This window comes from Natator depressus, chromosome 2, assembly GCF_965152275.1.
Source record: "Natator depressus isolate rNatDep1 chromosome 2, rNatDep2.hap1, whole genome shotgun sequence".
Taxonomy (NCBI): Eukaryota; Metazoa; Chordata; order Testudines; family Cheloniidae; genus Natator; species Natator depressus.
The window spans coordinates 175,830,117-175,844,729 of NC_134235.1; the positions used below are offsets into that span (position 1 = coordinate 175,830,117).

Sequence of the window (14,613 nt, forward strand, 5' to 3'; positions counted from 1 at the left end):
TATCTCTGTAATATTCTGAAGTCTGAAAAAAAACCAAAAACCTCCCAGAACAAATGTATGTTAGTTGGTCAAACAAACGTATGTGTCAAGGCAGTGTAATTTGCTGCTATTTGACATTTAGTGGGTATTTAAAATTTGGGTAACTTACATGTCAAGGGATGGATGGGTGTCATAACAAGAAATGTAAACAACCTCCCTGCTTTGAATTGCATCCACAGCATCACCCAAACTCTCAGATGCCAAATGCAGCCCTAGTGTAAGTGGATACTTGCAGTAACTTCAGTGAGAGCTGACACTGCTTATGCTAAGATTCAATTCGGGCCCCAGAGAATTCATAGTGGTATAAGCCCCTCTCAGTTTGCACATGCACTGAATGTTAAAGTGGCACAAGTCACATTACTGGGGCACTTATATCCATTTTCCTAGGTTATACCCGAGGTGTAACTTACACTATAATTTATTTCATTGCTGAATTTGGTCCAGTATTTGCATTTACATCAACTAGAGTAAAATTACAAGAGATCAAACTGGAAAAATAAAAAGTAGGGGTATTGGCCCAACTCTGCCTACAATGGCATGGAGAGGTGTCAGCCACAGTCCACTGTGCAAGATCTCCACGCCGGCTATGGCATACACAGCACTGCCTCGTATCTGGGGTTGGCAACGCTGCTTAACCTCCCTCCCAGACTACAAATCCCAGGATGCAATGCTCCACCTTGCTCCCGGCTGTGCATAGGACTGCTGGGAACCGTTGTAGCGCATTGCATGCTGGGACTTGTAGTCTCCATGCGGAAAACCGCATTGTCTCCCTCTTTGCGCGGGTGCTGCGTTTTGTTGTCCCGTCCTTCTCGCCTTAGGGCTGTGCCGTGCCATGGAAGGCTGGCGGGTGTCCTGGCAACAGAGCCTAGCCAGCCCTTTTCCTGCGGTCCCTGAAGCAGGGAGTAGGGGAGGTAGCAGCTGTTGCTAGGTCTGGGTGGGGGACAGGCTGCACAGAGCCCTGCACCCTCCCCACTGCTGCAGCCACCTCAGCCCTCTCCTCCCCTGCCTCCCCCTTTCACCAGCCTGTGGATAAAGAAAAGGAGGATACTATCTCCACCCTGCTCCTTGCCTGTGTCTCACAGCTCTCCATGCAGAGGGGGCATATTTAGGGTGTTAGGGCAGGAGAGGTAGACACACACACAGACTGCAAGAGGAATGATGCTTGAATCCATCCGTGTCACTGGTGAGTATTACTATTCATTATTATCATTATTACCATTCGATTTCAATCCTTCCCTTCCCATCCTATTCCTGCAGTTGCCAGCTACAGCAGGAAAGCAACAGTTTAAGCAGTAAAGTGAAGAAAAAATGGCATAAAATGGACTTTAAATACCCACCTCCCCATTAAATTATTAGAACTGATAATATTTAGTTTCTGAGGTGTCTTCTGTCCCCTGATGAAGTTGGGATGCTGCACTGTTATAATGATTATAATGAATAACGATCACATTGGAATAAAGCCATAGTAAAAAAACCAAACCACGAATTAAATATTAAATGACTTGTAATTTTGTTCATGAAGTGGCCATCTCCCACCTGCTGATATATGTTCTAGGGCACAGCCTTGCAAAAATACAAACATTTCCTAGCAACATCAATAAAAATGATATCAAAACAGAAAAAAAAACAGTAAAATGGCAACCAAATAAAATACTAAATGATCTCACTTAGTTTATAAACCCCTCGCTTCCCAGGTGTTCATTGACAAGGTGACTTGGTGTACTGCATACCTAAACAGCTTAAATTTAATGAAAAAAGGAGAGAACAAAAGAGGCAATATAAAAATCAAATAAAACACTAAACAGGAATGCTAATAATTTTGATTATGAGGCACCCTTCGATCCTAAGAAGTTGTAGAATTTAAATGTAAGTACAGCATTTTAATGAAAACACAAAAGAGAGGTAACAAAAGTAAATAAAGCATAAAATAATAGTAGTGAAAAGTATTGACAATTATTTCTTCAGTATCTTTCCTACCCCTTTGCCACTAATATGCTTAGAGAACTGTGCAAAGTTACCATATAACAACAACAATAATAGAGAAAGCAGCATAGACTATAAATACCAATTAAAAAGTACCACTACATAATAAATGCATGATATAGGAATAAATATATGTACAGTACTGTATATAATTACTTTTAAACTACAGGGATATCCCATTAACTTCCTGTAGCTTGAAACCAGTTTTGTTTTGTTTTTCCCCATACAATTCCTTTGTTAAAAGATTTTTGTACATAATTTCTTAAAGTGCTTCTGGCCAATACAGCCCACCACTGGGAAGCCTGTCCAGCAATGAGGGGGCATGATGGAGTTGATTGTAAGTGCACTGTCACAAGACATTGTTATGCTCATTATTAGGATTGCTTTTAATTAGCATTAACCTGAGTAGCTTTATCGGCTTTTAAAATGTGTATGGCTTCAGATTGGTAGTGGCACTGTCAGTTGAGTGATGGTGAAAATGTCAGTACTTGGGGAAGTTAAAGGAATAGAAATAAGAACTAGAGGGGAGAATAGATGAAGTCTCCCCTAGAAATGTACAGTAATAATAATAATCTTAAATTATAGTTAACCGTGAAGGTATTAATTTTGGGTTCTGATTCTGCTACTGAATCTGAATAATATCATAAATGATCTGGAAAAATGGGTAAAAAGTGAGGTGACAAAGTTTGCAGGTGATATAAAATTACTCAAGATAGTTAAATTCAAAGCTGACTGCAAAGGGTTACAAAGGAATCTCACAAAACTGCGTGACTGGGCAAGAAAATGGCAGATGAAATTCAGTGTTGATAAATGCAAAGCAATGCACATTGGAAAAACATAATCCAAATGATGGGGTCTAAATTAGCTGTTGCCACTCAAGAAAGAGATCTTGGAGTCATTGTGGGTTGTTCTCTGAAAACTTCTGCATAATGTGCAGCAGCAGTCACAACAGCTAACAGAATGTTAAGAACCATTTGGAAAGGGATAGATAATAGGACAGAATATATCATACTGCCACTATATAAATCCATGGTATGCTCACACGTTGAACACTATGTGCAGTTCTGGGCACCCATCTCCAAAAGATATATTAGAATAGGAGAAACTACAGAGAAGGGAAATAAAAACGATTACGGGAGTGGAACAGCCTCCATATGAGGAGAGATTTAAAAGTCTGGGACTGTTCATCTTAAAAAAGAGATCACTAAGGGGTATACATAGAGGTCTATAAACTCAGGAATGGTGGGGAGAAAGTGAATAAAGAGATGTTATTTACCCTTTCACACATACAAGTCTCAGGGGTCTCCCAAAACCTAGGCCAGTAGGTTTAAAACAAAAGAAAGTACTTCATACAACGCACAGTCAACCTGTGGAACTCCTTGTCAAGGGATGTTGTCAAGGCCAAAAGTATATATGAGTTTAAAAAAGAACTAGATGAGTTCATGGAGAATAGGTCCATCAATGGCTATTAGCCAAGATTTCAGGGATGCAATCTGATGCTCTGCCTATGAGTGCCAGAAGTTGAGTCTGAACAACGCTCGATAAATTGCCCTATTGTGTTCATTTCCTCTGAAGCATCTGGCACTGGCAACTAATGCTGGACCAGATGGACCATTGGTTCTTACCCAGAGTAATCATTCTTGGAACCCAGTTGAAGCCAGTGGGCTGAAACTTACCCTTGCAGCTAAATGTATAGTTTTAATATAAAAAATACACTTTGAATAGCAGATATTAGGTTGCAAGATACAAATGTTAAGTGGAATTTTTAAAGAATCTTACAACCAGTGTTGACTTCTAAAATTTAATTTTGCAGGCATTTCATAACACAGAGTAGGCCCTGTAGATAGGCAATTATCTGTTTTAATGTATGAGCTATTGGGATGGCATGAAAATTAGCTATTATTCTTTTTATTGAACTTACTGACAAGCTGTACAATTAAAAACCATTTTCAGTCAATGGCAGAGCTGGTCACACCGCCTATATGGCTCAGGTTTCCTGACACTTTCCCATTGTAAGACCCACGTTATGGGCCTCTGAAAAATCTCACTTCACACAGATAGAGACTTAGCAGACATGAGAGTGTCTTGGAAACTTTTAAAGTTGTCTAAAAATGCTAAGTATCTGAAAAATGTGGTCCTAGGTATCTCAGATTGTGCACCCAAAATTAGTGGACACTTGACAATTTTGGCTTTAATTTCTCTGTGCCACAGTTCCCCAGCTGTAAAATGGGGATAATACCACCATCTAATCTCACAGTAGTATTGTGAAGGGAAATTCATTAATGTCTGTAAGCACCTGGATACTACCATTGTGAGAGCACTATAGAAATGCCTAGGAGGAAATGGATAATTTGGTATTAAGTGCAGGGTTAGGATGGTGTGCATTAAATAATTCCTGAGGCTTACTGAATGAGGAGTGTAAAAAGAAATATTGACTAAATACCCATAATTATACACATAATTCACATTTATAAAGACTGTATAATAATGCAGATGCACACGGAGGCTGAATTAAGGTTGCACAGGCATCTTTTGAGTTCTTTACTTTGCAATCCAATCATTCTAACATACTTCCCCCACCGCCACCCGTGTCATATGTACTATATATGCACCTATACATATGAAGTCTCTGTAGATTGTAAATTCTTCAGGTAGGGACCATGGACCAGCTTCATTACCAGGACAGGGAATAAGTGGAGGTGGCTGAAGCCTACCCTATTCATGGTCAACCAGAGTCCTGCACGGACCCTGTGTAGATTAGGGCAGCCTAGAAGGCCACCTTAAGATATGACCCTGTTTCAGCAGCCCCTGTAAGCTTTTGCACGGATACAGAATCACCAGAATGCAGGTCTGCCTTAGCCATACTCACCCAATACATTGCTGTTCCACCTCAGAATGCTCTCTATAGTGGGGGGCACCAGGTCACTCTATGCTTTGCATAGGGTTCCCTAGTACTGGGGCTGTTCCCCAGAGAGGCCTTATACTTGCCCTAGGGCAGTGACTCACATCCTGTGCCTTCATATGTGCTTTTACAGAGCCAAACACACTTTGTTTATTGCACCCATCCTTGGATCGGTCGCCTCCTTGCTTACTGCAGAGACTGGTTGCTACTGCAATATAATTTATAAATAATGAGTCAGCTGGAATATGTTTATCATTATAAGAAAAGGCTGGCCAGACAGGATTTTTTTGTTGTCACTGTGCTGCAAACCATGGTCACTTAGCACCACAGTGAAAGAGGGTTTAGGAGTCTGAAGCTGAGGCTTCAAAAGCACTGGCCTCTGTCATTTGCGCTAAATAAGAATCTGGTGCACATACACATTTATGATATTGCATAACCATCAGAATTTTGATTCTGCAGCCATCTGCACAAACAATGCACATTAGCTTGAGTCTTCAATACAGTCAGAGCATGTACCATCTATTAAATATTCATGACAAATACTGAATTGTTTACAAGTTTAAAAATACCCAAAAAAAAATAACTGCAAATTTGTGGGATGAGTCAGAGGAAGGACATCAGTCCTAAAGAAATTAGTGAGATATCTTCCCTACAACTTTCCATTTTAGACTTTTGCTACTTTATTACTTTGTACATGAAATGCTGTAAACTACTTGGCCTTCCTGCAAAATAGCCAAACACATGATGTTATTGTGTGTGGTCGCTGTTATTGAATAGAAAAAAAAAATCATATTAGGGTAACTTATTGAGAGTCATGCTCTAAAATGACAGCCACAAAACTAAAAAGTCACAGCCATATCTTTACCTTCCCACAATTAAACACACGGGGGGGGGGGGGGAGGGGCTGGGGAAGAAATCTTTCTGAGGACCTCCGTGCAAAGATTCTCCCCAAAATCAGTACAATGAGAGGGACAGGATTTGCCCCTAATGCAGCAAAGGCCACTCTCCTTGTGTGCTATGCAGCCTAACTCCACATGGGCTTCCTATGTTCTGAGAGCAGGGAATGGAACAGCCAGGGAGATTTGCGACTACAAAGATCCATCAAACCATTCACTCCATTGTCTCCACCTGCAGAGCAAGATTTAAGAGCCTTGGGAATTACCCAGTCCTTGGGGGTGCAAGAATGACCACAAGTGGCCTAGGTGGGAGAAGTTTTCTTCCACCAAGCCTTTTTAGAGATCCCTGGTATGGTGTTCAATCTTTAAGCTGTACACCGGGCCAGGATTTGGCCCTAAGTGCTGATCAAAAGCCCACTGAAGTCAATGGAAAAAAAAAAACCCTTCAATGAACTTCAGATCAGGCGCTTAGTTACAATGTAATAAATTATGGTATTAACATGCCAGTTTCTAGATGTTGAAAGCAAATAATTTCAGTAAGAAATTATATGAAATTTAAATCTATAGTAATAATTTTAATAACCTCCAACAAATATTTGCTGCCACTGTGTTTCTACATGATCTGAAGCTAGGCATAGGCTAAAATAAATGCAGTTTATAAATGCAAAATATGTGTTAATACAACATTTTGATGAGGTTCCACATACACAAATAACGAAAGGCAGAATTATGGCTCCCACAACAACCACAACTCATCCCCAGTCTTGGGCCTGAGTCTCCTTTTGCAGTGGGATAGATCACATGTAACTCCACTTAAGTAAATGGAGTTATAGTAGTATAAAACCATTGTAAGAGAAATCAGAATCAAGTCCCCTATATTTTCTATTGCTGTACAGTGTATGGTGTTGGTTTTCATGCTGTTCTATGAACTTTCAGTGTGCCTGAGCTTTAGCTGCTGTAGGAATCCTGACAATTTCCTGACTTGTGAGTGTTAAGAACTCAGCCATAGTATTGCAGAAAGTATTTCATATTTAATTGCAGGAAAAGGGGAATAAGGAGAAAACTACCCAGTCAGTGTACAAGCTAATCCACAGGTGTTAGAAAGGGACTGCACACATGGGTAGGGCCTCAGTGTTCGCAGCTTCTGTGTGTGTGTTGCAGAGGGGAGCAAAAGATATGGAGAAAGCCAAACTGGGATAATGTGGTTTTAAGGGACTCTAATGATTTTTTGTCAGAGGTATTGTGTTTTTGTGATACAGTTGCAGTTGCTGGGTATTATGTAGTGGGATCAACTGAGAGAACCTGTGAGTATATCACATAGTTTTACAGAGGTCATCAGAGTTGCCCAGAGTCTGGAACAGATGCTCTTTTTAATTTTATTTTCTGTTGTATAAATTGAAATAAATAAAATTAAGTCAGAAATCCACCCCTTCCCACTTCCCGACCCCCTCAGAACCTCTGACCCATCCAACCCCCCTGCTCCTTGACCCCTGACCGCCCCCTCCCAGGACACCCCGCTCCTAACCGCCCCCCCCAGGACCCTGCCCCCTCCCCCCCTCCCTGTCCCCTGACTGCCATGACCCCTATCCACACCCCCGCCCCCAACCGCCCCCCAGGATCCCACCCCCTATACAACTCCCCCTGCTCCCCATTCCCGGACTGCCCCCCTCCCCCAGAACTTCCGCCCCATCCAACTGCCCTGTGCTCCCTGTCCCCTGACTGCCCTTCGGGACCCTTTGCCCCTTAGCCAACCCCCCTGCTCCCCGCCCCCTTACCACGCTGGAGCCAGCCACACCACCGCACTGCCTGACAGGAACGGCGGGCCAGAGCACTGCCCACGCAGCGGTGTAACTGCTGGGGAGGGGGGACAGCAGGGGAAGGGCCGGGGGCTAGCCTCCCCGACCGGGAGCTCAGGGGCTGGGCAAGACGGTCCCACGGGCCAGATGTGGCCCACAGGCCATAGTTTGCCCACCTCTGCCCTACTGGCTTGGATTGAACCCCAAAGTATCACAGCCATATGCTACATATAATTTTTTTAAACCCAAAACTCACACTGATCTCAATAGTAATCAGGAAAAGAAAGAGGGATGTCTTTAATGGTGTATATATAAACTGTGCACTTAAAAGGGACACCATCAAACTAAGGAAAAAATCATTGTCTAAATTTATTTGGCCTATTTTGCTACTTGTAGCTCTTAGGATAACTAAAAATGAAAAAAAAAAAAAAAAGAGGAAAATAACATTAGTTTACTCACTGTGTGCATTTGATAGCAATGTTTCAAATCACTTTCATTGTTTCCCTGTCAGTTTTCCCTGTTAATTGTGTAGTAATGCAGTAATAGGGGAGGGAAATTAAAAAAAAAAAAAAAAAAAAGAAGTGGTTGTAACAATTGGCAGAAGGATTTGGGGGGTGGTAGAGGGCCTGCAACTACTTGTATCTAACATTAAAAAGTATAATAGATTTCAAGTGGACAGTTTTCCCTTAAGATCTGATACTGCCCTGTACGGAAAAAACTCCCATTGCAGTGTATTGGAGTTGGGAGCATATGGGTCAAGGACAGTGTTTTGTGTGTAGCTTGTACATTTTTGTTTGCACACCTAATGGCACTGCTCACAGAAAATATAGAGCAAATATGGCTGTGCACCATGTCCTCAGTCAGTCTAACAGATCTGCAAAACTGACTTTTCTGATATTTGCTGCAGTGAAGGACATTTCAGGCCCAAATAATGTTCTACCTCTTAGATGGAGCAACTGAAGTGTGTCAGCCTCTGCAGATGTAGAGGCATTAGGCAGAAGATAAGATTATTGCACCTGAGTCTCCTCTCATCTACTTCAGAGATTTCAGTTGAGCTACTCTAATGCACACTGGTGTAAGTAAGCGGGAAACCAGATGTATGGCTGCACATCTGGTGAAGGCTCTAAGATTAGCACTTAAGAACATCCTGTGGATTTGGGAACAATCCTCGAGAGGCTTTTAGTGCCATTAAGAATTTTGTTTGACCGTTTGGGACAGATATAATCCTGCTTCCACATGGAGGTCTTCAAGGGACATTGTAGCCATGTCTTAAAACAATCATAATGACATTTCAAAACATTAATGTGTTTCAAGCAGAATAAATTCAGTATATGAGAGTATTATTTAGCATCATCTTTTGATATTTCGGACTTCTGAAGTAAAATGGATATGCTTTTCTTTGTATCATTGTTGAAAACAATGTGAAAAAACAGCAAATCGATCATTTATTTTGCAAGAAGGACTGTACCATTTTGAGGCCTGTTTGCATGTATAGCAGTGAACTGACAGGCTGGTCTCATGCCTACTATTCAGTTGTGTCATGACACCAAAAATATACAGTGCCACAGGTTGGCAGTGACATGGCACAACCGAGGTGAGAGGTCACTGATAAAAATCAGATTTATATACACCTGTCACTGGCCCAGGGCAAGTAAAATATCATAAATGTTTTAATCATTATCAGTCACCAGTTTAATTGATTATATGCCAAAACAATTGAATTTTCACAACACTTTTTCAAGGATACTTTGCCATTATGTCTCAGAATGTCAGTCCCTTCCACTTTATTTTGGAAAATAAAGTAGTGAAGATTACAGTATCAGATAGAGGATTCAGCACAACAGTTACACAATTTTTGACCTTTGTATAATCTATGGAAAATAATATCTGTTATAATTATTCAAATCTTTTGGCTCATCCATTGACCCTTATCTTCCAACACAAGTGTGTCTCACCAATATTAATCCTGGTCATATTCTATGTAAATTTAGGTTGGAGAACGTTTAAAGAGCCCATACGGTGTTTGGCAGATGGTTGTAAGGCTTTTTCTTGCAGAATGCACATTTAAATCTAACTACAGATTTGGAGGTGGCAGTTGGTGGAACATTTACCATATATTTGAGCTGCGTGGATCTGGGAATCTACAGCCCAGACCGCAACACCCACATATGCATGATAGTCACAACAGGATTCGGATTGTTTGCTGCTGCTGCTGCTGCCCTGTGTTATGCAGAGATTGGCAGATAATTGCGTGATCCATTCATGGATTGCCATGACAGTAGTACTTCGACCCAAAAGCTCCATTGGCATGTGCATCCCCAAATAGGTACATGATATTAGATTGATGCAAGGGTAGGGTGACCAGACATCCTATTTTCATCATCAGAACTGTCCTGGTATTAGGGGCTTTGTCTTCTATAGGCAACTATGCCCCTGAAAATAAAAGCGTCTCGATTTTTCACACTTGCGATGTGGTCACCCTATGCAAGAATCTCTGGGATTGTATTTTATTCTGGACTGGTTTTTTTTTGCATTTTACTTCTATTTCACTTTTATTATTTCTTAGATATGCTTGTGACATGCTTCTTCAGTTCCAAAGAATTGCTTACATTGTAGCAATAGAAAACCCTTCTCTACCTCAACACTGTTTTGGTTAGGTTCATAGTAAAGGTGACAAATTTCCACTGTTAGATAGCTGGAATTTAATTGTTTTGTAAATACTGTGGCTAAATTTTCAAAGGTGGTCAGTAAATATACACTTCCAGTTTTGCATGCACAACCAAAACTGTGTGCCCAAAATTTTGTGTAAGATTTCACATGATCCGGCAATCAGATTGGCACTCCAACATTTAGAGACTAGGTTAGGTCACTTGCTAAAGGGCAAGTTTTCAAGCATCCACCTTTCTTAAAGGCAAAGAGCCTCACATTGTTAGATTTAATATATGCCTGAAGGTAGGTTTCCCTACCTTCCTCCTTTCACCCTCTCCCCAAGAAAGAGATGAGAGCAATCCTTTTCTTGTTGCCAAAAGGACCTTTCATTGTGTAGCAATAGATGTATACTAATGTGGCTTGTGAACTTTAGCCCACTGGAGAGTATCCTGACTGCACCATACTCTGTGGGACAGATACTTGATATTGTTTTCTTTATGCTGGGAATTGTGATTTTGCACACCACTACAGTATACGCCAAAGCAAAATAAGCTAGGTAAGCAATCTGTCCTGCGTTGATTAAACTGATTTTATTAAACTTGAACTGTAATGCCCTGAAGCCATCTCTGTGCCAAGCCTAAAGGAAGTCTCTCAAATTGACCATAAAGCAAAACTAATCTTACATAATATCTGCTTGTCAGAGCAGGGAAAATACAGTAGAGCCTTAGGAGTTATGAACACTTCAGGAATGGAGGTTGTTCATAACTCTGAAGTGTTCTTAACTCAGAACAAAACGTTGTGGTTGTTCTTTCAAAAGTTTACAAGTGAACATTGACTTAATACAGCCTTGAAACTTTGCTAGGCAGAAGAAAAATGCTGCTTTTAACCATCTTCATTTAATTGAAACAGAAACAGTTTTCTTACCTTGTCAAAAAAAATTTTAAACTTTCCCTTTCTTTTTTAGTAATTTATGTTTAACACAGTACTGTATTTGCTTTATTATTATTTTTGGCTCTGATGCTGCCTGATTGCGTACTTCTGGTTCCAAATAGGTGCATGGTTGATCAGTCAGTTTGTAACTCTGGAGTTCGTAACTCTGAAGTTCTACTGTACTTCTAACTCCATCCTTTCAGTGTTGGAAGGACGCTCCAAGATGTGTGGTATTTTCCCCATTTCTAGATGTGTACATTCATGCAAAATGTGAGACCACAGTATCTTGATCAGTTTACTGCTTGCACCAGTATCCCCAGTAGCACTGAACAACATGAGTTTGTATAGTGTGAAAAATGAAAATGAATTCATAAAGCATGAAAACTTACATAGTGGTATGGTGTTTTTGGTCTCATTTGTTCTGAGAGCCAAGTCTAATTTTACTAGGAAAACAAAGCTGGAATTAAACTATTGATTCAGTTACCTGGGAGGGATTTAATGATCCCTTTGTTAATGTTCTATTGTCTGTCATGTGATAAACCTCAAGGAATATGTCTAACCAAAATTGGCAACCCTACCCTCTTAGTCCCTTAGGCCCTGCAGAAGCCCAACTGTAGTGCTGAGGATCTGCTTGGGAGGAGTAGATAGGGCCAGTGAAATGCACATCATTCTTCCACTAACTCCATGAGGAATCAGCACAGATGCTACATATGGATGGAGACTGTATTAACTTTTATGTGCCACTGCTTGGCACTGTAGAGATTCCCTCCTCCCTGAGGGATGTTGCAGGGGAAGGAACCAGCTGCAGAGTTGAAGCCAGCAGGGCTCCAAGCCATTAGAGCTGCCCTACCACACAGCCCAGCAGGGGAACAAGGGACTGGCTTTGCAAAAGTGGATTTAACACAGTCGGTAGGCCTGTAGGGGTGTGTGGCTGTCTCTCACAGTCAATCCCTGAGGGAGGCCACACCTCTTGCTGTCATCCACTGGAGTAGCAGTCTATCAAAGGGGGGGAGGGGCCGGGGATTAGCAGTCTCTTGGGCTCAACCTCAGGCAAGGGAGAGCAGCAAATGATTTCAGGGCCTAAGCCCATAGGCTGAGGCAGAGCCCCAGTTTAGAGTTCCCACCCTCAAGCACAGTAAAGTAGTTAGGGACCATTCAGGGGCCCAGGCACTTGGGCAGGGCAAGGCACCTTGCAGTCTAATACTCTAGCCCTCAGGCAGGGGTGAGCACCAAGCAGTCAAGGGACCCACACAAGGGGCAAGCACCAACCAGTCTAGGGGCTCCAGCAAGGGACAAGCACCAAGCAGAGTCTGTGGTGTCTGAGGAATGCAAACCTCCCAGCCTAAAGATAGGGAGTACTGCCCCCCACCCCAGGGGTGGGCTTTCAGGGGGGACACAGGCCCACCCAACACCACCATGTCCCAGCCCAGGACAGAGTGTTCTGTCACTGAGTCAGCAAGGACTTCACCCACAAAACAGTGACTATGTCTCCAACAGCACCATTGCCAGACAGTGGTCTAGTTCCCCATGGCTGCTTCCTATACTCCCCATCAGGCATATCTGCATTCAAGGGTCATCCTCCATCTCCCCAGGGTACACTGCAAGTAGCAGTCCCAGCAACTCCTCAGCATCAGACATGCCTGGCTGTTCGGGTAGATAAGGGGCCTCCTGCACAGAGATCTCACTCAGGCTCCAGCAGCAAGCACAGCATGTCTATCTCCCCCAGCAATTCCCACTCAGCTGAGTTACAGGGCCCGCCTTTTATGCTTCCTATTCTTGTCCCGCCTCTCTGCTTCTGGCATGGACTTCCTGGTTCCGCCCATCAAGGGGTGTGTGGGCCTCCCTTACTGTCAATCTCAGAGGGAGGCCCACACTTCTTTGCTACGCAGACCTTAAGGAACTTTATTTGCCTATTGAATTTAGTTTAGTTCATCATTTTTATACTTTAAAGCACATTTTTTTAAACCCAGCTGAGTGTTGATATTATACAGCTTTGAGTAGATGTTTTGAAAATATGGGGTTAAGTTCCTTAGAAATGGCTTTGGTACTAATTGCTCTCTTTTCTTAATAGTCTTAATTAATGGAGGGTTTTGAGTGTTAACTGATAAACCCCCGGCAACTAAAAATGTGAGTTTGGGGAAATATACTAAATACCTGACTATATCCTACCATTTTTGTCATGTTGAAATTTGTTCGCAGGGGCTGGCATATCCTAGATATTCCTCACTTCTCTGGGACCTTATTCTGGGGAGTTTTCTGGAGAGGGACAGTTTCTTTATAGGTAGGGCCCTTCATTTTTGGCTATTTTAATTTTTGCCAGGAATTTATTGGTGTTTATTACTACAACAATAAAAACAGGTGAAAATTGGTGGAAAAATCTTAATATTTTTTTCTGGGTAAATATTGTGGTTTATTTTGGTGGACAGAAGGATAGGGAAAAAAAGTATTCAGTAGATTAATGCTTTGATTAATGGAATTCAGTGTGGTTTGCTGCAGAACTAAAACAGAACTAAAAACACAATGCCACCTCTGAGTTTAAAAAGCAATGCATATCTAAGCCCCAAATAAAAATGTTAATTTGAATAAACAGTTTACTGCTGTAGACTTAGAACTATCAGCCTATAAATATTTGCATTTAATCATTGGGCTACACCATTTGCAGCACATACACTTAACTTCATCCTTTTCTCCTGTTTTTTTTTTAAATTTCTAATACTTTCCTTGTGTTCTGAAAGGTATTCTGCTACAGCTTTTTGTTTTCTTCTCATTTTAGTGTGTCAAATATTTAAACCATTATCTGTTAACAGCTTGAAATGTGTATGTGATGGGTGTGAGATTCATCAGTACGTTCAGAGGTGCATGCACTTCAGAGCTTGCGTGCATGCCTGTTTGTTTATTGTATGTATCTTCCAGACTAATACATGTAGCTGTACTTCAACAGGTAGCTTTGCATATACATACAGACTAATGTGTTATCGTAATACATATATCTCACGCAATGTATTGTATTTTCCTACTAAAACAAGTTATTTTTTATATATTTGAATGATACAAAAATAGGGTGAAAATCAGAAAAAAACAAATAATACTTTTTTTAAAAGTGGGATTTTTTCAGTCAAACTCAGTTTAAACTGAAAACGAAGGGGCTTATTTATAGGCTAGATAACACAGCAGCTCAGAGGAGAAGGGAGTACTAAGGTACCCCTCATTCCATTGTGTGGTAACATTAGGGCTGCTTGCATTGGAGCCTGGACACTTGTGGCTTTCTCATACCAGGAGCAACTGGGCTGAGAGTAGCAGGTAGATGAGATCTGTGGTTCTGCCCCTACTATTCAGTGTCTTGCAGCGCAGACTAGATGCATGTGGGAGAATAAATCACACTCTTAAAGGACTTTACACATTATTTTCCTCTCCGGCA

The 14,613-nt window shown here is 41.5% G+C and overlaps 1 protein-coding gene across 1 annotated transcript in view; it reads left to right on the forward strand.

The window, feature by feature from the left end:
* Positions 1–758: 758 nt before the first annotated feature.
* MATCAP2 (microtubule associated tyrosine carboxypeptidase 2) overlaps positions 759–14,613 on the forward strand; it is a 48,881-nt gene continuing 35,026 nt past the window's right edge. The window contains exon 1 of the mRNA XM_074945346.1: positions 759–1,222. Within this exon, the coding sequence (XP_074801447.1) occupies positions 1,195–1,222 (28 nt within the window). The 5' untranslated portion in view covers positions 759–1,194. The remainder of the gene's footprint in view (positions 1,223–14,613) is intronic.